General features: G+C 31.1%; 2 protein-coding genes across 2 annotated transcripts in view; one reads left to right on the top strand and one right to left on the bottom strand.

Annotated features, from left to right (window-relative positions):
* Fife (regulating synaptic membrane exocytosis protein fife) overlaps positions 1-22506 on the top strand; it is a 141628-nt gene that overhangs the window by 40939 nt on the left and 78183 nt on the right. Inside the window, 1 exon segment of the mRNA XM_015320400.2 lies at positions 12462-13033. Within this exon segment, the coding sequence (XP_015175886.2) occupies positions 12998-13033 (36 nt within the window). The 5' untranslated portion in view covers positions 12462-12997.
* LOC149030905 (uncharacterized) lies at positions 7744-11286 on the bottom strand. Its single transcript, XM_089177281.1, has one exon. The coding sequence runs from the start codon at positions 11284-11286 to the stop codon at positions 7744-7746; it is 3543 nt and encodes a 1180-aa protein (XP_089033407.1).

Raw genomic sequence — 22506 nt, 5'->3', positions numbered from 1 at the left:
TGAATTACTGAAACATTTCATAGGATAAGAAAAGGGAGAAGAGTAAATGGAAAGTTGGTGGAATGGTAAACGAGAGAGTAACGTTCTAGAAATTCTTTCCCATTGTCGCGTTTGCAATACTTAACGAAAAATCCGTTTCTCTTACTATTGTTAAAATTGTCCTTATTGCGAAACGAGAAGATAGAACAGAACAGAAAAAAAGGAGCAAAGATTGAACGAGAAATATATTCGCAAGTGAATAACTTCGTTTTCGTTTTTCCTTTTTTCGTATTTTTTGCAAAGTCGTTTGATCGTTGAATGGAGGGTTGGAAAAATGTTTCGATTAGAATAAAAAAAAAGAAACTCTTAGTTTCTTTCATTGTTTCTTTTAATACACTTCTTCCTTTTTTTGCTTAACAAAACCAAGAAAGAGGTTCCGTATCATTTAATTAATTAGACGAATAATAATTAAAAAAAAAGAAGGAGAAACAAAAGTTTTAATTTATAAGAAAATGTTTTATTAATTATAAAACAAAAGTAGTTCTAACAAAGCAACAAAACTTACGAAATATCTAATCGAATTAATTAACAAAATTAGTATTGTATCTTTTGTTTTTTAAACTAAACGAACATTAATAAGAATAATAATAAACAATGATAAAAAATAATATTGTCCATTTAATAATTTAATATCTGTAAAAGTCATGTGTATTATAGTAATCTCGTACAATTTCAAATTCATCTTTAAGCGGATTATATAAGTAACCCTGATATCTCTCGAAGTCAGTTTAAAGGGAGACATAACTTTAACAAGGAGAGGGGGGTTGGAATAAATAGGGCGAGTGTTAGAGAAGAGGTAGGGGGTTGGATGGGTGAGTGGGGGTTCTTTCCATGTTAAAACTTGTTATATATCAAACGTAAGTCACGAAAATGACTACACGCCATGGCACCACCTTAGGCGTTTCCCTATAGTTCTCGCAAACATGCCAAGTAACATTCCAGGATTTTCAACTTAAAACTTGCATATCTACATATACATATACATATATATAAACGTATATATATACACAAATATATGTATATAAATACATACACATAGATATAACTGTGAAACGTTTTAGTCCTTGTTAAGTTGTAATCCGAATTTCAAGTTGTCGCCTTGAAAGTTCAACGTCGTTCGAAACTTCGCAGTTTCATTTTAAGGATTATATAATATCGAAGGTGAAAGAAAAGTTTAAAGGTAATTTTAAAAATCGATTACTCTCTCCTTTACGACACTTTTCCAGACCTCTCCTAATATAACGAGTCTATTTATATTGTATGTCAAAATTTAGTTCTAACATAATACCCACTTATAATAAATTAAACGAATACATAAACAATAATTTACCGATCATTTTGATCACGATTTCTTCAGTAATACCTGAAGGGGTTGGGGATCAGGTTTTATACGGAAATAAAATAAAAACTTACGACAAATCGTGTTAATAATTATATTTCAAAATGATGATATTACAAAATGATTTTTGTGTTCATTCGTGTTAAAAAATTAATCAAATTTATTCATAAATTTATATTCATTGGCATATTATTTTTAATGAATAAATATCGTACGTTTTCGAGTTTTCTTTGAATAGAACGAGATTTTAACGAAACGTACGATTAATTTTACTTATATATATATATTTTCATATGAGAAAAATCTCATATATCGAAAACGTTGTCGTCTCTGCTTGTAATATGAAAGAAAAAAAAAAAGAATTTATTGTGAAACGTAGAGAAGACGACTAGAAATGTTACGCGAAGCAAATGCAAGATTTGATATTCCCGATAAAAACGTCGTTCTCTGAAAAGGATATTACTGGATTCTGCTCACACAAAAATCACTTTTCTGTGTTGCGAGATGAGGATTTTAGTATCGTCTCGAAGGAAATCACGAAATGTACCGAATATCGAGAAGCTAACGACAAAAAAAAGAAAAAAAAATAGAAAGTAGAGTAACGAAAAATATAATCAGAAAAAGGTATTGCTATGAGTTGAGGGAAAACGATTATACGACCTCCATTTTATTTTTATTTTTTTTATTTCTTTTACCAATATACAATGCTACAAAATGTACGTATATTGTTACATACACGTATAATATTATATTTACTACGACATATGCTGTATTTAATATACAAAATGTAATATCATAATATTGCAGATATATCGCGCTTGTGTGTGTGGGTGTGTATATGAACAATTTTATAAGAAAATAATTTTTTTCATCAAACAACGCACACAACATTAATCAACTTCAATTATTACCCATCTCGGATATTCTCCGATTATCGACGGTTTATTAAAAAAACAAAACAAAACAAAATAAAAAACGAAGAACTACTAAAAAACAAAAGAAAGAAAAAAAAATTGGAACAAATTAAAAGTTAAAAAAATGAACGATACGATATTAACAGCAGCATCCAGCAACAGAACAAAATTAAAAAAAAATGGACACAGAAAAAGAGAGAGAGAGAGAGAGAGAGAGAGAGAGGAGAGAAAAAACACATAAAAGAAAGAAATTACGGTCGATCGTGAATAACGATAGTGAATAAAGAATATTCTTTGGTAACCTGAAGCTTCGAAGATGGAAGAAAAAAAAAAACAAAAATGAGGAATAAATAGAAAAAAAAAAATTAGAAAAAGTTTTTACAAAATAAAAAGAAGAAGAAGGAGAAGGGTAAAAGAAAAATAATAAGAAAAAAAAACTGATAAATCGATGAGAAGGTATTTGAAAGCCCAGTACAATTTTCTGGTGCAAAAGAGGTCGAATAGCAAAGTATATATGTGTGAATGTGTACGTATGTTGTGTGCATATGTGTAATTCTTCACTCCTCTAGGAAAAGGGGGTTAAAATACATAGTCCTGTGATAATACACGTTCCACGTTCTAGAAAACGTGGCCTACAGAAGGAATAAACATTCCTTCGGTCTTAATATTCGTTGCAATGGCCAGTATCGAGAAAAAAGAGAGAGAGACAGAAAATAGAAAATAGAAAATAGAAAATAGAAAATAGAAAATAGAAAATAGAGAACAAGGAACAAAAAAAAGGGTAAAGTGTGGGTGAGTGAGTAAATGAGTGAGTGAGTGAGTGGGTGAGTGAGTAAATGAGTGAGTGAGTGAGTGAGTGAGTGAGTGAGTGAGTGAGTGAGTGAGTGAGTGAGTGAGTGAGTGAGTGAGTGAGTGAGTGAGTGAGTGAGTGAAAAATAGATAGAAATAAAGATGAAGAGAGAAAAAGAGTTAGGGAGAGGGTGAGAGAGGAGCACAATGGATGGAATGGAATTTTAAACCCGTCCTCCTTCCCTTCGTAATACTCTTGCGCCTGCGGATATTAATTTATCTCATAATGATTCCCGACGAAGGCACAAAATTCCCTCTGATAATTTTCCACAACGTGGGTGCTTATAGTTATTCAACAACTACGAGTGTATGTGTATATATATATATATGTATATGTATGTGAAAATGAAAGAGAAAAAGAGAAGAAATGCAAAAGAAACGCACATTACTCACTACTAGACTGGGAATGTTTATGCACGATAAATATGCAAAGAGCATATGACATTTATGGACGAAAAATGTGCAAATATGTACAATAAATATGCACGTATATATATATTATAGAATATTCTGTTTTATGCATAATATATAAATACATATTCGCGCGCGTGCGCAAGCAGAAAATAAAATGAATGTTACACGTTAGTAAGATAAAAATGAGATATCTTTCAAACAGATCATCAAGAATTATTCGAAAAAAAAAAAATAAAATAAAGAAGAAATAATTATAATATATAGTCCAAAAGATAAATTGTAACTAAATAGAAAAGAGTTAGAGTTAGATACGTAAGTTACATTTCAAACGTGTACTATACTACTTGCACGCACACATTTCCACCCACCCACTCACTGGTTGACTTTTATTGCGACAGATTGAAGTATCCCTTTCTTTTTAGGAATTCAATGTGATTTCGCGTAACTTGATATTATGGTGTTTCAAGTTTTACATGAGCCCTGTTACACGAATCCGTAATACGAATCTGTTATACGAACCCTAGTTACACGAGCACGTTACACGAACCCATTACATGAGCCCGTATATACTAGTACATCGTAAATAGACGAGTCTAAAACGGTGGTCTCTTGCAATTAACGGAAGTAGCAATTAAAGGCCGGTAGGTGCATCGTTGAGTTCAGTGAAATTTACGATAGTATGCAGTTTCGCGAGTTGCCTTTTCCCACTTCAACGTTATAGGTGTACACCCACAAACATTGCTGAGTTATTTGTACATACTATACGTATATACATATTTTAAGTGTGTTTGTTCGTATGTGTGTGTGTATACATACCGGGTGCGGAATTTACAAAAAGGTCACCTAAATAACTTGATTACTATTAGCAATAGAAACAAATGTGTCAAACGAAACTTACTTAATTTTTCAGTCTAATATAATCCTATTGTAATAGTTTTTTTTTTTTTGTAAGAGAACACGTAAAAGATATATGAAGGGTTTTTCCTTTTTTTTAAATGGAATGATCAATTGTTCTATACTATCTAATAAGGTGTGTTCCCTTTTTTTATATTTTCTTTCTCGTATATATAAAATAAATACATAAAATAGTAAACAGGTATAAACATACATGGGATTATAATACTAGAAACAAATAAGTTTCTTTCAACACATTTTTATTCTATCACCGATACCAATCGAGTTATTCGGGTGACCTGTTTTAAATACCCCACTCGGTATATCGTAAATACATATATAGATACAGTAAGTAGTTTGAAACATACGTCAGAATTATATACACGTTTGAAATCGTTTAAAAATCACAACTGGTTTCTCTTGGCAGCTGCAAAATGTTAATTCGTAAGCAGATTTAACGAATCAAATATTTTTGGCCTTGTACCAAGTTTTTTTATTTACCACTTGTAAGCTTCTGTAATTTCGTTTATAAGTGTGTTTTTATTTTTCCATGAATTTTCTGATCATTTTTATGTACCTTCTGTGTTCTCATATTTTTTGTGTTTGCTTTTTTTTTTTAAACTTCTTTTTTAAGGTATATTTGTGGAAGCTATGGGGACTGTTCCTATGTTCCTGTATTTTTATCTTTTTTACTTTTTCTCTTTCTCTTTTTTTAAATTGTAAATTTGTGTATCTCCCGGGGCAGGTGTGTGTATATTGTTCTTATATGTATTTTTTTCCTTTCTTTTTCAATCGACCATTCGTTTACCTTTTCCATATGAAAGTATTTGTGGCAGTTTATATTTTTCTTTTTTTTTCTTTGTTTATATTTAATTTTCTCGTGTTTCGTCCTATTTTTTCTTCCCTATTTTTAAATTATTTTTAATGATTCGAAATACTTTGCATTTTCATAATTACAAAATAAAATTACAAACAACACTAACATTTATTTTATTTTTCAGACAATATTTCAGATTTAAGATCAAAATTGAATATTAATTTTAGAATAAAAATTATGTGTTACAATTTGTAACAATATTTTATATAATTTTGTCTTTTAACACAAGCAAGGATTTACACGCACAAAATGACTATATTTATGAAACTTTTTATTACCCATTTAATAAAGCTTTAATAATTTCACGTGGCATTTTCTTCACGTACCAAACATTCATTTTACATATACATACATATGTTTTTTATATCTATGCTCATTGCATTTGTCCTTTAGAATAATATTTTTCTTTCTTTCTTTTTACACGTGTTTACACAGACACGTAATACATACGCGATACACGAGCTTGTCATTTTATTATCTTTTGTTATATGATTTTCTAATGACCAGGATGTTGCCTTCATATATGACTTGGTATTTTAAAAATAAAAGTAAAGATAATGAACATAAAAAAAAATTGCAAAAAGTTAACATTTATATTTTCTTCATAATTTCTACTTTAAATTTATTTTAAAGATAGAATAATAATCAAGTATGTAAATTGAAAGAAATAAAATTTTTTAGTTAATTAAAATAAAAAATAATAAAAATAATTAATATTATTATTAAAATAATTATTTAATTATACTAAATATAAACAATTAAATTAAATTAAAAATAATTATTTAATTATATTAAATATAAACAAACAAATATAACTCTTTTTATTGTACAAAATAGTCAATCATGTTTTTTAAAGCCCCCACCCTCAGGTCAGTTCTAAAATACACGCATACATATGAACGTGTGAATATCTAAAATTCATTAGTTAAACATAGCAATAATCGAAAACTACGTGAATATACACACATACGTGTACGCATATACGGTAATAAGTCACGAGGTATATCAAATAAAAGATAAATAATAATAACATTTCTCGATACTAGTTAATGTTAGAAAAGAAGGTCAAAGTTACTCAGTCTCTTTTACACTGTTGTCTCATAAACACGTATATAATTTAACACCTTTAATTTTAATAAAAACTATTATAGAAGTGTTTTAACATTTCAATAAATTACTCTTATCAATAGAAATTAAATATTACACATATCTTAACTCTACTACTATCTTAATACGTACATGTAAGTACTTACATCATATTAGTGTAAATGTTAGATTAATTCACAAGTTTTGAAATAATTTTATAATTTTGATAAAAAAAAATAAATGGTGTATACCTAAATAAATTTGCAAACTACTTATCATTGTTATATTAAATATTAACAAGTTTAATTACGTTTCAAGAGATGTCAGTATCTTCTTATGTCGATAATACTCTTGTATAATTTATGCAGTTAATTAAAGGCAACGTTAGAAATGAACTTTCCTACTGGGACATCTTTGGCAACTTCTACAAGCATGGAAGAGAACATTCAATTTAGATACACTTGAAAAACTAATTAGTAAGATGGCCAGAATACGTTAGAATGTCGTTCAAAAAATACAACCGGTTATTTTGGTTAAATGAGCAATTTCAATGAAATAACACAAAATGTGTAGCACATACAAATAAAATACTCGTAATTTACAAAAATTCGTGTTATTTTTATAAATATTTTCTTTCTCTTTTATTTCTGAAATAATTTCTAAGATTTTTAACTAAAAGTATATATACGTATATGTTGCGTACAGGTGCCTTGATCAGTACAATGTTCTTTATTTATCGTAAAATGAGACGGTTTTAAAGGATGGTGGAGTAATGTGAATAGAGTTGTTCCGTGTAGGACTGTGAATCGAATTGTTCCTTTATAATACGCTGCTGCGTTGTTGTATGTAAACTATCGCCCCGATGCTGAGCTGCCTGATGATTGCGTGATGAGATGTGGTTAGGCTGCCTTGTCGGGTGCCGATGAGTTTTCCTTGTTCTTGATGCGTTGGTTATATGTGAATCGAGTGTTGCTGACTGAATGGCTAGGATCGACGATTTTCCGTGGCCTTTTATAGGGAACGGGCAGTACTGTGCACCCCCTTCCCCAAATTGATTGGCCAATGACCGTCGGGTCACTCTCCATGGTCCGTCGAGCTAGCATAGGGTTGTCGAGGAAAATCAAGCTGCTCGGGACAGCTTTGTCTTAAAGAAGCGGCGTTGTGTCCACTTGTGCTAGCGCATACGCCGAAAGAAACGGCGCCGGTTGGTCCCGCTTCTGTGCCCTGTTCCAAACTTCGATCGCGTCAGGCAACAACTCACACAGTCCACATCACATATTGCGCAATACGCAACATACCGCCCCCCTTGAACGGATACCGTTCAAAAGTACTTAATTAAGAGTTTCGGCGTCATTAAGTAATGGTGCTACTTGTTTGACACTTCGCTTTAATTTTCCATTAAACATTTTTAGCGTTACCACACGTGTTATGCCGTCAGGACCAGTATGTAGCTCCGTCACTCGACCCAATGGCCACCTAAGAGGAGGAGCATTGTCTTCCCTCAGAATAGCTAGTGTGTCAATCCTTATGTTATCCGTCGCGTCCTTGTGCCATTTTTTACGCACCGTTTGCTTATTTAAATACTCCCTGCTCCATCGTGTCCAAAAGTGCTGTCGCATTTGTTGTATATGTTGACATTGCGACAACCGGCCGCATGGTATATCCCTGAAATCGTGCTCTGGCAAACTTATCAACGAGTCACCTATCAAGAAGTGTCCAGGAGTGAGAGCGCGTAGGTCATTTGGATTATTGGATAAAGGGGTGAGAGGGCGAGAATTGAGGATGGCCTCTATCTCTAGATCATACGTTAGCAATGTTTCGTAGGTGAGTACTGTCTCTCTAATCACTCGAGTTAAATGATGCGCTACAAACGTTTTTAGTAAATGTGGCGGTGTATTGAGCCAATGCAAACCTATTGCTGAATCCGACCAAAACACTGAACGACGAAATTTGATTCTTCGCAGCGCGTTCCTAGTGACCCTGTACAGGCGCGCCAGTAAGACCGCGCCACACAGTTCCAAACGCGGAAGCGATTGTGTCTTGAGAGGTGCAACCTTTGATTTTGCGCACACCAATTCAACCGTTGGTTTTTTGCCTATTGTTTGATGTATATGCATGCCCGCCTTATTTGTCACCGCTATGAGCTCGTCGCGAATTTGTTTAGTCTCGTCTATCGTATGGGCTCCCATTAATTGATCATCGACATAGAAATCTTCCTTTAAGATAATGGATGCCCTTGGGTGTTGTCTTGATTCGTCGTTAGCAAGTTGATGTAGCGTGCGAGTCACTAAACAAGACGCGGTTGCTGTGCCATATGTTACTGTTTTAAGTCGGTACGTTCCGACTGTTTCATTTAATCCTCGACGCCAAAGAATATTCTGATAAATACGATCACGCGGATCCATTGTTACTTGTCGATACATCTTGGCTATGTCTGCAGTAAGCGCGAATGCATGTGACCGAAATCTCAAGAGAATGGTGAATAAGTCCTCCTGAATCTTTGGGCCGACCATTAACATATCATTTAATGACAGACCGCTACTCGATTTCGCGGATGCATCGAAAACCACCCGCAGCCTGGTTGTAATACTCGATTGTTTAGCTATGGCATGATGTGGCAAATAATAGCCTTCTGTACGGGAAGACTCTTCGACCCTTTCCATATGCCCCAAATCCTCGTATTCGGATAAAAGTTTCGCATATTCTTCGCGTACCCCCGGTTTACGCGCTAACGACCGCTCGAACACATGAAATCTCTTTAGTGCATTGACGTATGAATCCCCTAATTGATTTGCGTTTTCCCTGAGTGGTAGTCTTACTATATATCTACCCGATGGATCACGGCGCGTATTAGTTTCATAGTGCGATTCGCAATACTCCTCCTCCTGAGATCTGATTTTCCTTCCTGGCGTTTGCTCAACGCGCCAAGAATTTTCTAATTGTTCCTGCAATCCTATAAGTGCGGTATGGCATTTTACGTTTCGTGGCAAATGCATATTTGAGGTCGTTACTGCGATCCAACCTAATCGTGAATTTTGCAAAGATATTGATTCATTGATTTGAATAATCTGTCCGGCGTGCCATAAAGCACAGAAAATGGGCATGCCGAGAATCGCGTCTATTCTCGAAGGTTTATCGAAACCGGTATCAGCCAAGCGGATATTTGCAGGTATTGTTAATTCTTCCGGAGGTATCGGTTGTGATGGCGAAATATTTGTTATACTGGGTAGAAGTAAGAACTTTAGTTCAACTGAGTAGTTTTCCGTCTGCGATTGCATGGTCGTTACTAGGGCCCTGGTGGCGTTAGTTTCAATTTTATTTATCCCGGCTATTGGTATGTTCACACTTTGTTGTGCGATTCGTAGCTTACTGGCAAACTCGAACGTTAAGAAATTAGCCCCGGCGCCTGAATCTAGGAGTACTCGGCACTTGTGTGGAATACCGTCGCGATCTAATAATGAAACCACAGCGGTTAATAATAATGTAGGCAGAGGTGCATGATTGATTTTAACGTATGAGCATTGCACCGCTGAAATTTGTTCGTCTATATGTAATAACGTGTTGTGCTTGTTCCCACATTTTCTACAATAACTAGACCGACAATCTTCAGCCCTATGACCAGGTCGCAAACAATTTATACATAATCCTACTTCCTTGACGATCCTATTTCGCTCCTCGGCGTTAGCGCCTATTAATTGATCGCATGCAAATACTAAATGACTACCCGAACATACGTAGCATTGACTTTGAAATTGTGACGCATAAACCTGTACTGGATTTTGGCGTGCATCGTTCTGTAACGGTCTTTGCAAATTTGTATAACGTGTATTGAGCTGTGCTGCGCTTCGCGGATTGCCGTACCGTGTAAGCGGTCTAGGCGGATTGTTCATGCTATTCCTTCCCGTATCTCTTGACTCTTTTGCAGGTTGCGACGTAAGAAGTGCGCGTCCGGCATTAAATAAAAAACTTGAAAGCTCGTCTATGGTCGGTAACTCTAATTTGGGGCGCTGCTTCTCCCATTCATATCGCGTCTGTTCATCCATTCGGGAAACGATCATGTATATGGGGAATGCCTCAGCAAAATTCTTTTTTGTGGATAATAACGCTTTATAGTTGGTAACGAGAGTGTTCGCGGCCTGAATTAACGATTCCGGAGATTGTCTACTCATCTTGGGGCACTCTTGAATTGCCCTTATGTGTCGATTAATTAATAAAATAGGATTGTCGTAATATGACTCTAGTAGTTCCCATGCTATCTGATAATTGCCCTCGGTGATTACTAAATCCCGTATTTTCTCTTCTGCCTCGCCCGATACGCATGACTTTAAATACGCAAATTTTTGTATATCTCGTAATTCTGAATTTTTTCCAACGATCGATTGAAAACCATCAGCAAAACTCGGCCACTCTTCGTAGCGTCCGTCGAAGTGCGGTAAATTCACCGGTGGCAATTGTACAAGTTTATCGCTTCGTGGGGGATTGTGTGTACCAATAGATGTGCACGCAGATGGCAATATTACAGGTTCATTAATGGCCGGGTTAGCACTTGATGTCGCGGCATGATCGAATTTTTTTACTATACTTTCTGCTTTTATTAACGCGTCTTCGATTGACTCGCGAATTTCGTCACCTTCCTTTACGTAGATTTCCCACGTCTCCTCGGAGGCAACCGCTATTAAATCGGTCTGAACATTCTCGAAAGCTATCATGTCCGAATCGATTTGTTTTAATTTTGATTTTAATTTTGCTATATCGTTATCGTTAGGATTCTCTAGGTCAGTTACGAACTTTTTGAAAACTGTAAATTTACTTTTTAAAGGCGCGCGCCTCCGTATAAGCTGCGCCTCGGTACACTCTGTTGTTGATCGCGACATTTTACGATAAAAAGGCACAAAATGAGGAGAGATAAGAGGGGGGAATACGACTTCAGGTTGATGACTCGTTAAAAAGTATTGCAAGACTCACGTTTTCGTATTGTTGTCCCGCGATGCTACACTCCAGCCTCCAGGATGCTTGTGTGCTGCGTTGATTCTCCTGTGTTGAGTGAGTGTGCGCCTTGAGTTGCGTCCCGCTGCTTCGTTGATGCGAAGTCTTCCCTGCCTCTTTCTCGTCCACTTGAAGAGAATTGCTGTTCTACAGGCGCCGACTGAAGTAGATGGATCAGCAATCCGGCTCGAAGGACCAAAAATTATGTTGCGTACAGGTGCCTTGATCAGTACAATGTTCTTTATTTATCGTAAAATGAGACGGTTTTAAAGGATGGTGGAGTAATGTGAATAGAGTTGTTCCGTGTAGGACTGTGAATCGAATTGTTCCTTTATAATACGCTGCTGCGTTGTTGTATGTAAACTATCGCCCCGATGCTGAGCTGCCTGATGATTGCGTGATGAGATGTGGTTAGGCTGCCTTGTCGGGTGCCGATGAGTTTTCCTTGTTCTTGATGCGTTGGTTATATGTGAATCGAGTGTTGCTGACTGAATGGCTAGGATCGACGATTTTCCGTGGCCTTTTATAGGGAACGGGCAGTACTGTGCACCCCCCTTCCCCAAATTGATTGGCCAATGACCGTCGGGTCACTCTCCATGGTCCGTCGAGCTAGCATAGGGTTGTCGAGGAAAATCAAGCTGCTCGGGACAGCTTTGTCTTAAAGAAGCGGCGTTGTGTCCACTTGTGCTAGCGCATACGCCGAAAGAAACGGCGCCGGTTGGTCCCGCTTCTGTGCCCTGTTCCAAACTTCGATCGCGTCAGGCAACAACTCACACAGTCCACATCACATATTGCGCAATACGCAACAGTATACGTATACTTCATATATTATATATATATATATATATATATATATATATATATATATATATATATATATATATTATTAATTGAACATGATTTATATATGTAATTAGATACGTAGGATGATATTATTTATAATTATACTTTATTTATAATGTATATTAACTGAATATGATATACTATATATACATATGAGATGTGATTTTGAACATATATATTTCAAATAAAATATAAATAATTATTATATTTAATGTTACAGGTAGTTTCCAGTAGCAACTAAAAAATCTGAACAAATACAAATCCAAGAAGAAAACGATCAAAGTATAGTAACAAATAGAAGAATATTTCGACTGATTTATTTATTTACAAAAAAAAAATAGAAAAAATAGAAAAAAAAATAATAGAAGTCGAAGAAAGGATCGAGTAATGTCCTCGTTGCTGAACGTCGAGCCTGGTGGCTCAGAACAATTAAAACCAACGACAAAATTCATCGCAACATCAACGACGACAAACCAAATTGTTACAAATTTTTCCTTGTGAAAATACTTTAAGTCACATTTTTTTTTCCTTTCCCTTTCTCTGTCCCTGCTTCCCACTCTCCCCGTTCTGTTTTTTTATTCATTGTAAAAAGTATTTGAAAAGAGCTGGAAAGGATCGAATAAGTCTATTGTGAGATACAACAGGAGAAACGTAAAAAAGTTAGAAACCTTTATCTTCGCAATACTACCATTTACCATCACCACCACCACCACTACTACTACTACTACTAGTCTTGAAAGTGAACAAGCCGTCAAGATGTTGCCCGCTAGAATGGTGTCCTACATGAAAAAGGTAAGATCCCTTTGGTTTTTCTTTTTTAACTGTCTATCTATAAAATCACATTTCTTTTTTCTTACATCTTTGTTGTGTAACAAACTATTTTTTATATTTTATTTAAAAAAAAAAACCGAGATCATTTTTTCAATTGTTAGCTTAATTGGATATAATTATTTATATAAATAGGTAATTAAAATGATAGGTCGTTATATTATAAATGAAATTTTTTACTAAAAAATACATAATATTATAAAATAAATAATATAATATTATTAATAAATTATAAATAATATTTTATTAATTATTATTATATATACATATATAATAGATTGATATGCAAAATATGCAATATACTATAAATAGTATATATATATATACATATATATTATTTTATTTTATTATATATATTTATTTTATTATATTTAATTTATTATATTTATTATAAATTATTTTTATTTATAATTTATTTATATTATAATTTAATTAATATTATTTATATTTATAATAATAAAATAAAATAATATATAATATAATATATAAAATTATAATTTATTATATATATAAATTATAATATTATTAGTAAAATGTTATTATATTATTATAATTAACATTATAATATAGTATATGATATATATTATAATATAATTAATTATCTATTAATATATTGTTTAATTTTTATGAAAATTGGGTTATATTGAATGATATTTTTTGAGCCTCAACAAAATGTAGATTCTAGTGTTAGATAAGGGATTAGGAACGTTTACATAGCTAGAACTAATTCGTTCAAAGGTTAGAGAAACTTCCAGGGGGAAACATTAGCAAAGCTCTTGGACATGGGACGTTTCGTGGACGTTCAATAGTATGGCTAACCACTGATTAGTGTTGGACGCTGTAGGATGGTCAGTTTGATATCCAATGCTTACTATCAACCAACTATGCAGCTAGTTCACCCTTGTATTCTCTTGACTCGTATATACGTTAATTACCATTTCTGTAATCAATTTGTTAAATGTAGAGAAAGATGGGAATTGTAGGAACATAACTATAAACCGGGTGTGGCATTTAAATTAGAGCACTTGAAGATTACAAAATAGTTTAACGTTAATTAGTGATTTTGAGTATTTATTTGTTATATTAAGTGAAATAATTAAAACAAAATTATATGTTGATTTAAAGAATTAAATATTTTTTGTTTTCTTATTTTCAAATTATAAGAAAAAAATTTTTAGGAATAAGTTATATTTATTTGAATCTTAGATGAAGCTATAAAATTTGTATTATCTAAATTTTTTAAATATAATTTTGTTTGTATAGTAATTAAAACATTTTTAATTAATTTTAACATATTATTTTCGTTGTTACATTTTGTGTATATATAAAAATAGTATTAGTATATATTATATTTTATATTTTATATAATTATTTTTATATAATTTTGTATTCTTTATTATATTTGATATTATTCAAATGGTTAATAGATAATAATTAATAATTTTCTTATGAATATTTGATTAGAATTAAATTACATTTGACAATGAAACCTATACGTAATCAATTACAGATACATATTCATATAGATTATGTTACAAATATTATATAATAATTCTAACAAATATATTATATGTGTAATTGTTCACCAGACTATTCTATATCATAAATGTATTAGATATTTCACGTTTGATTAGTTAACACGTAGATTAGATTTGAACATCTATTGTTCTAAGTCTTCCTGTATATTACAAAGAAAGAAAGAATTAGAAAATTTCTCTGGTTCATTTTTATTTAACAATAAGATTCAAGGCTGATATGTAAAATCGTATTACGCTTTTCAATGATTCATAAAGTAGATCGATCTTAGTCCTTTGAATTTCAAGACTAAACATTTTCATTGCATGAGAATATTACGTTCAGAAGCATTTGTCTTTACAGATGTCCCTCTACCTGTAAATTACATACATCCAACACCTATTATCCTTGTTCCTGTTATCATTAGGATTAAGATCATTAACACTATGACAAATGAATCTATACATAGAAATACATAGAAATTCAAATACATTTGGATGTAGGTATAATAACTTACAGGAATATTCGTGCTAAATTCTATTAGTTCTAATTTGATATCATTTACTTGTAATGCAGTTATACAATTCAGATTTAATAAACTTTCTAAATTATATAAATTCAATTATATAAATTTGATATAAATGATAAAAAAATTGATCTACCAAGATATTGAATAGAATTTAATACAAATAAGTTTTTCATGATAATAACAAACAAAAATCATTTTAATAATTCAAAATTTCCAAAAATAATTATAATATATTTCATCAGAAATATATGCATACAAAATATGTATGGTAAAATTCGAAAATTGTTTTCAAAATTCTTCATACGCAACACACGAAACTTGTATACTTATCGATATTTACATATCCACTAGGAAACGTGAAAATCAGCTATGGTAGGTTAGTGTTTCACTAAAATCAGATTGTTCTCGATCCATTGGAAGGATTTCATGTGTATGTATATACGTATATCTTGAATACACAAATTATATATATATACATGTATATACATCTAAGTGCTATTCTAGTAACTCGTGTAAATGTATTTAATACTCTCTTCACAATACACATATGCACACACTAACCAAGTTTCATTAGTAATAGTAAGAACAATAGTAGTAGTAGTAGCAACAATGTATGAATATATGAATATGTTTACGTATATAAATGAAATATACATATGTGTAGATGCGTATTCTCTACATGTGTAGGAAGTTCACATCAAAGTGTCATTACAGATGTATGTAAATGAGTATGTGTAAGAGAAGGATACGCATATGTTCGTGGTTATCGGTGCAACTTGCAATCATGCAAATGCATACGCTCAAACTGAAATGTTCTCTCAACTAAGAGAGAGAGAATGAATCAGTGTGTGTGTATGTGTGAGGGAGAGAGAAAGTGAGATAATAAGTTCACGCTGAACGCGTGAACAATGACGTAATTTATGCAATACTAATAGAATTCCACTCAATATACGGAAATGATTTTTGTTGGAGGGTATAGTCATCGATAGATCGAAATTGAATGGAGATTAGTTCGATCGAAATGATGCAAATTTCTATGCAATTCTAAAGATATTTTCGTATTCATTCTATTTCATTTAATTCTTCTTTTTTCTAATCGTTGCATAAGGTTTGAGATTATTTTTAAATAAAATATAAAAGAAGAATGTGTGGTAAATATATAAATTAAATATAACTCTGTTGGATAAAGTTTTGTTTTATCACTGTAATAAATAATTATGATGTAAACGTTACTTTTGGTGGAAAATTACATAGCAATTAAATTTTGTAGTATAATTTGAAGAAAGGAATATAATAATGGTTGATATCGAAAGAATTAAACGACAATTTTTTAATATAAACATAATTCCAATATTCACCAATTGTTATTTATTCTATTAAATAATTCATCACGTTATTAGTTATCGTAAATATCATATTTTTATTTGTTATTTGTAGTGAACACTCGATATTGTTTTTATATAAATGAATTATTATTTTTATCATAAATATAAAAGAAGACGAGAAGACGAGAAGAAAAAGTAAGCGATTACTAAGTCAAATGTTCCATTAAAATGCAAAGAATATAAAGAAAGAAAAAGAAAAAAAAATATATATATATAGGTGTATAATAAATAGAAATATAGAAAGAGACGCAAGATATAATATAAAAGAAAGAAAATGCAAACTATATAAGTGGAAAAAGGAGATAAAAATAAAAATACGAAGGAACGTGTTCTCCAAGAGAAAATCGAAAAGCTACTTTGCCATTCTATCATCGTATAGACCCCATATTACATACATGTACATATACTACATGCACATACATATATTTTTACATATATATATATATATATATATATATATATATATATATATATATATATATATATATATACACATACAAAGAACATTCCATCTCCATTGAATATTCCATAGGAGGTCGACATACGTTGGAATAAAAATGAACGTTAAACAAGCGAACTCGTAAACCATGCACGATTCATCGATTACGAGTGTTTCGAATTCCGATTTAAATTTCCCGCGGCCGAAAATTCAGAATTCTTTTGCACCCTTCTTTATTTTCACACATTTTTGCATGAATAATAATTTTTTTTTCTTTTTGTCTTCTTCTTAATAAAAATTGTATTTTTTTCTTAAATAATTAAAATTTGACAAAAATCATTTTATTTTCTTTTTTTTTTCTTCTTGGAAGAGGAGAGAAAATATGGAAATATATTTGTAGACGATTGAAAGGTGTTGTGTGTCCAACAATTCGTATGTAAACGTGTTCAATTCTTTTGTTCCCAACACCACGGGTTTTCTCACTCGCGTAAAACCATTTTTTTTTTTTTATTTTGTGAAGAAAAAAATCAAACGTGCTCTCGTTTATCTGCTTTTGTTTGTTTATTATATTGTTTGGATATTTTTTTGTTATTTTTTCTTTCAAAAATATCCCAATCAAATAAACACTGTTTCATCGAGATATTAAAGTACCAATTATGAGATTATTGTTAATAAAATCGTATACCGTATAATCATTGTTTTTAAGCAGATAATAATTGTCATTTATTATAAAAATGATTTAGTTGTAATATTTGAATAGATGATAATTTCATTTAAAATTGAAGATATTTAGATTAAATTTAATAAAATGTCATGTGTTTAATACAAATCATGTTATTTAACAGATATAATTACATTTGTGTTATAGTAATTAAATTAATTTACAGTAAAATGTAATTTTCATAAATAATTGTTTAATTATTTTATAATTATAATTGCATTCATGTTATTAAAATTATTCAGATATAATAAAAATGAATATTAATTAATGATAAATATAATGTAAAGTATTATATTACATACATATATTACAAAAATATTCTAAATACTGTAAATGATAAAAAAAATATATATATATATATATATATATATATATATATATATATATATATATTATATTATAAAAATATTTTATTTCAAAAAATGTATTTCCATTTTATTTTCTTTTTTTCTTTTATTTATTAATTTACATGAATACGAAAATCCTTTTTCTCAAATTTGAAAAGGGAAAAAAAATGATCTCCATTTCTTTTTCTCACTTGTTCGTATTATCGTAGACTTTGAAAGGCAATGCTCGTCTATGCTTGAAGAAATAGAGCTCGTAAAAGTTCATAGACTGAGTTCTCGCATCCTGCTATATCTACTCGATCGGTGGACCAATTTGTATGCGAGTGTGTTCCGTATCCTCCGATAGAAAAGCCAAGACGACTTGAGACCTCCCATATGTATCTGTATATATATATTTTCAAGAAATATTCTAGCTTTCGTTTCAAATCTCCTCACATTTTCTCCACTTTTCACTTGCTTCCAACGATTCAAATTTATCCTTTCGTTAAATTCACAGATATAATTATTTCTTAATTAATAATTGATAATTAAATATTTTCGTCGTGTTAACGAGCTAGCTCGGCTCTTTTCGCTACGCTAAATAAAAAAAAGGAAATGAAAAAGAAAAAGAAAAATAAGAGAACACACTTCTTTCTGCCCACAAATTCTATTCCAACTCTGGGGAATAATAAAACTGAAAAGATGATGATGAATAAAATAGAAAAAAGAGAAAAAGGAGAATGGAAAGATGGTTGAAGGGGTAGGGAGGGAGAGGGGGGACAGAAGGTAAAGGGATGTCACGAGATCTGGAAAGTAATTCCATGCTTGCTTGCTAGATAAATAATTAAAACACGAGGGACTGAAAAATATGGAAGAAAATTTCCATAAAAGACGAAAACATACAATCATACGACACACACACACACACACACACACACACACACACAAAACAACTCTGCTCACGCAGAGACGCCTATAATACGTAAATTACTATAATGTATGCTAGAAAACAAACTCGAACTTATTCCACTTTTTTTTCATTCGTTTTTTTTTTTTATTCTTTACTTTTTACCATCCTCTCATTTCTATCACTGTCTATTTTCTTTCTTATCCCGTAATATTCTAGCTACTTCGTTATTTTATATTCATTCATATTTTTTTCTTTTTTATTTTTCTCATTCTCTATTCGTTTTCTTTCGAAATCAAAGAAACTTATTTATTTTGAAAATGATACGTGTCAGAGGTTTATTTTTCATTTCGAGATATTTCATAATTTTTCTTTTTTTTTGTGCACTTTAATATTTTTCTGAAATTTCTTTTGTGGATTCATTGTGCATTCCTGTTAACCCATTTTTTTGTTTAAGAATACTATACAATATTCTTTCTTTTTACATTTTTCTTATTTGTTATTTTAATTCGATTTATATTTTTATTTTCCTTTTAAACTCATCAAAATTAAGCCATTCTGAAAATAAATAAATCGCTGTTACTTTCTTTTCTCATTTCATCTTTTATTATTTTCTTTCCTTTTCCTTTTTTCCATTCTCACATCTTGATATTATTTCCGTTTATATATATATCTTCCACCTCTATCTCTTTTATTCTTTTTTATCTAATATTCTTCTTTTTTTGTTTTTTACATCAGACTAAGTAGAATTTCACGTGAAACGTAGCAATCAAACACGCTAGATGACCATAAACTCTTCATTAATAGTACCATTATTATCATTATCCTCGTAACCTATCATTTTCTGTCTCTCTCACTCGCGGAATAGTCCTCTATTATCTCGTTTTCCTACATCTGTCCGCAAACTATCTATTATCTCGCCACAATGCCGCCATTTCCTAACCAACTTAGAAATATTATGAATAATTATTCCATGTGTGAATTTGCAAATGTTGTGGTTTCTTTTTTTCTTATAATTAGTCAGAATTTTCTCTCTCTCTCTCTCTCTCTCTCTCTCACACACACACACACACATACTTTCCATAATTTTATATTTGTGTCACCTTTTTTTTATTTTCAAAATGAAATTTGAAACATTTGAAACGAATCTTCGTTTTTATGCATGAAATGAGAAAAAAAAAACATAAAATCAATGTGTATGTTTGTGTGTGCTACTTCGATCGATGAACCAATATCCGAAACTTTATTTCACGAAGAAAAGAAAAAGAAGAAGAAGAAAAAAATAATAAAAGGATCGAACGTTTATCTCATTCTCTCTCTCTCTCTCTCTCTCTCTCTCGTTTTCTCTTTTATTTTCTATTCGTTCGAAAATATTCATCTGGAAAGATAACGAACGTCATAAAGCTCCCATACTTTTTCTTCTAACGATGCTTACTTTTATTTTTTTATTGGTTTGACCATTCGACGATCCTTCTTTTCATTTCTTTTTCTATTACTCTTTTTTTTTTTTTTTGGAATCCTCTCGAGATATCACGAGCGGTAAATTGAACTTTAATCTAGGCGAACACTATCGTTTTCTTTAAATATTTATTTTAAATATCTAATAACTTGGACGAATTTCATTCCTTAATATTCTATGATTTAACAAACGAGTATGTACTCTTTATCAATATCATTAGAACTTTTGGTTTAAATGAAAAAATAATTCAAATATTATACCATTTTTTTATTGATTATTTTAATTTATAAATAAAGCTTAATGAATAGGAAATAATTTTTATTCGGTAAATTTCGTTTCATTTTATTATTTCGATAAAATAAAACATTCTTAAATTTTGTATTTCATTTATTTAACGAAATAAACCAATTAACCCTTTTTGGGTACATTTGACGAGTGAGACTCGTCATCTGCTTATTTGGGCGAAGTTACGATGGACGAGTCTGACTCGTCATTTGAATTTAAAAAGTTTATTATAAAATATATAAATATTTCTATTTTGTTTCATTTATATATTTATTTATATTTTTCATTGAAATGTTGTTGCAAAAATATATTTATATCACCAAATAAAATGTATTACTTCTAATTTATATAGCAACAAATTAAATCCTTTATATATGCATAAAAATCTTCAAATAATTCAATATTTAAGGGGTGAATTTAATACACTATGATAAAAAAATTATTATATCATTTATAAATAAATTTATTGTTTAATCAAATTTGCTGTATTAATCCAATATATTATACTCTTTGTAAAATGTTAAATAATTATATAACAAAATAATACTATTATACATATATATTTCTTTTTATCACAATATTTATCACCTTTTTTTATTTGTTTAATTCGTACAGGTAGAATATCGATAATGTATTATATTTATATATAATAAAGAGAATGAAAGAGAGAGAGAGAGAGAGAGAGAGAAAGGGAAAATATTATAGGTATTGGGAAAACGCGCATATTACATTACGAAAATGACTTATTTAATATTTCCAATGTGAATTCTAATTCCAACGTTCCATTGGTGACCCAAATTAAATCGCACAAACCCTGCATACTCCAGCCGTTTCCTGTTGGCGTAGTTCCAAGACTCCTGGCCGCATTATGCGATGCTAACGTACCGGATAATACCTGTGTATACTTATGTATATACATGTATGTATACACATACCGACACCTATTCCTACATACACACGTACGCACATTTGTATACATATAGATATTCATGTTTATATGTATGTATCCATATAGACTGTTATGTATTTTTGTGTACGTACATACACTATGTATTTATGTATGTATTTATGTATGTATGCATGTAAACGTGGCATACTTGTTGTAAAGAGAGATGTTAAGCTATCGAAAGTGAATGGAAATGTATTTCTGAGAAGGATGTATCAAGTACGAAAAAGAGAGAGAGATAGAAATAGGATATTGGCTATTCGCCAGGATACAGTCAAATTTATTACAACGATTACATATATATATACATATGCATAAATTTGTACTTTTATAAATATATTCCCTTTTTTCATTCTTTCTTTCCTTCTTCTGTAAAAAATTCATGTAAAATACGCTTGAATCGACTAAAGAGACTAGTGGCTGCTCTCTCATCGAGGTTACACGAGTCAGCTGTTACCTTTTTGATAGAAAATTTGTGTGTGGATAGACTTTTGGTACGATTCAAATGCTAATGCATCGTTTTTCGTATTTTTTGTTTTTTGTTTATGTGTGTGGATTATTTTTTCTACATTTATGATATTTTTAATCGTCGAAAAAGTTTCAACGTGACCGTACTAGCAATCTCGAAAATTACAAGCACGTATTTCATCTTCATTTCTCTTTCTCTTGATCTTTATCTTTATCTTTCTATCTAACTAGTTATCTTTCTATCTCTATTTATCTCTATTACGATCGTTTTTAATGGACACTAAATCCTTCGTCAAATGTAGGACGATTTTCAAACGAGGGAAATTACTCCTACATCATCGACTTGTACTACTTGACTTCCTACGTCCAATGTATGCCGGACTTGATCTACTTCAAAATAGTAGTATATCCCTCTAATCATTGTCAGACCTAATCGGATTTACTTAAGATCCATATG

Source organism: Polistes dominula, unplaced genomic scaffold (genome assembly GCF_049000335.1).
Source record: "Polistes dominula isolate Pdom_NZ unplaced genomic scaffold, Pdom_raw_medaka contig_20, whole genome shotgun sequence".
In the NCBI taxonomy this organism is placed as follows: Eukaryota; Metazoa; Arthropoda; class Insecta; order Hymenoptera; family Vespidae; genus Polistes; species Polistes dominula.
Note: the sequence above shows the minus strand (reverse complement) of the source record. Positions and strands in the feature narration are given on the sequence as shown.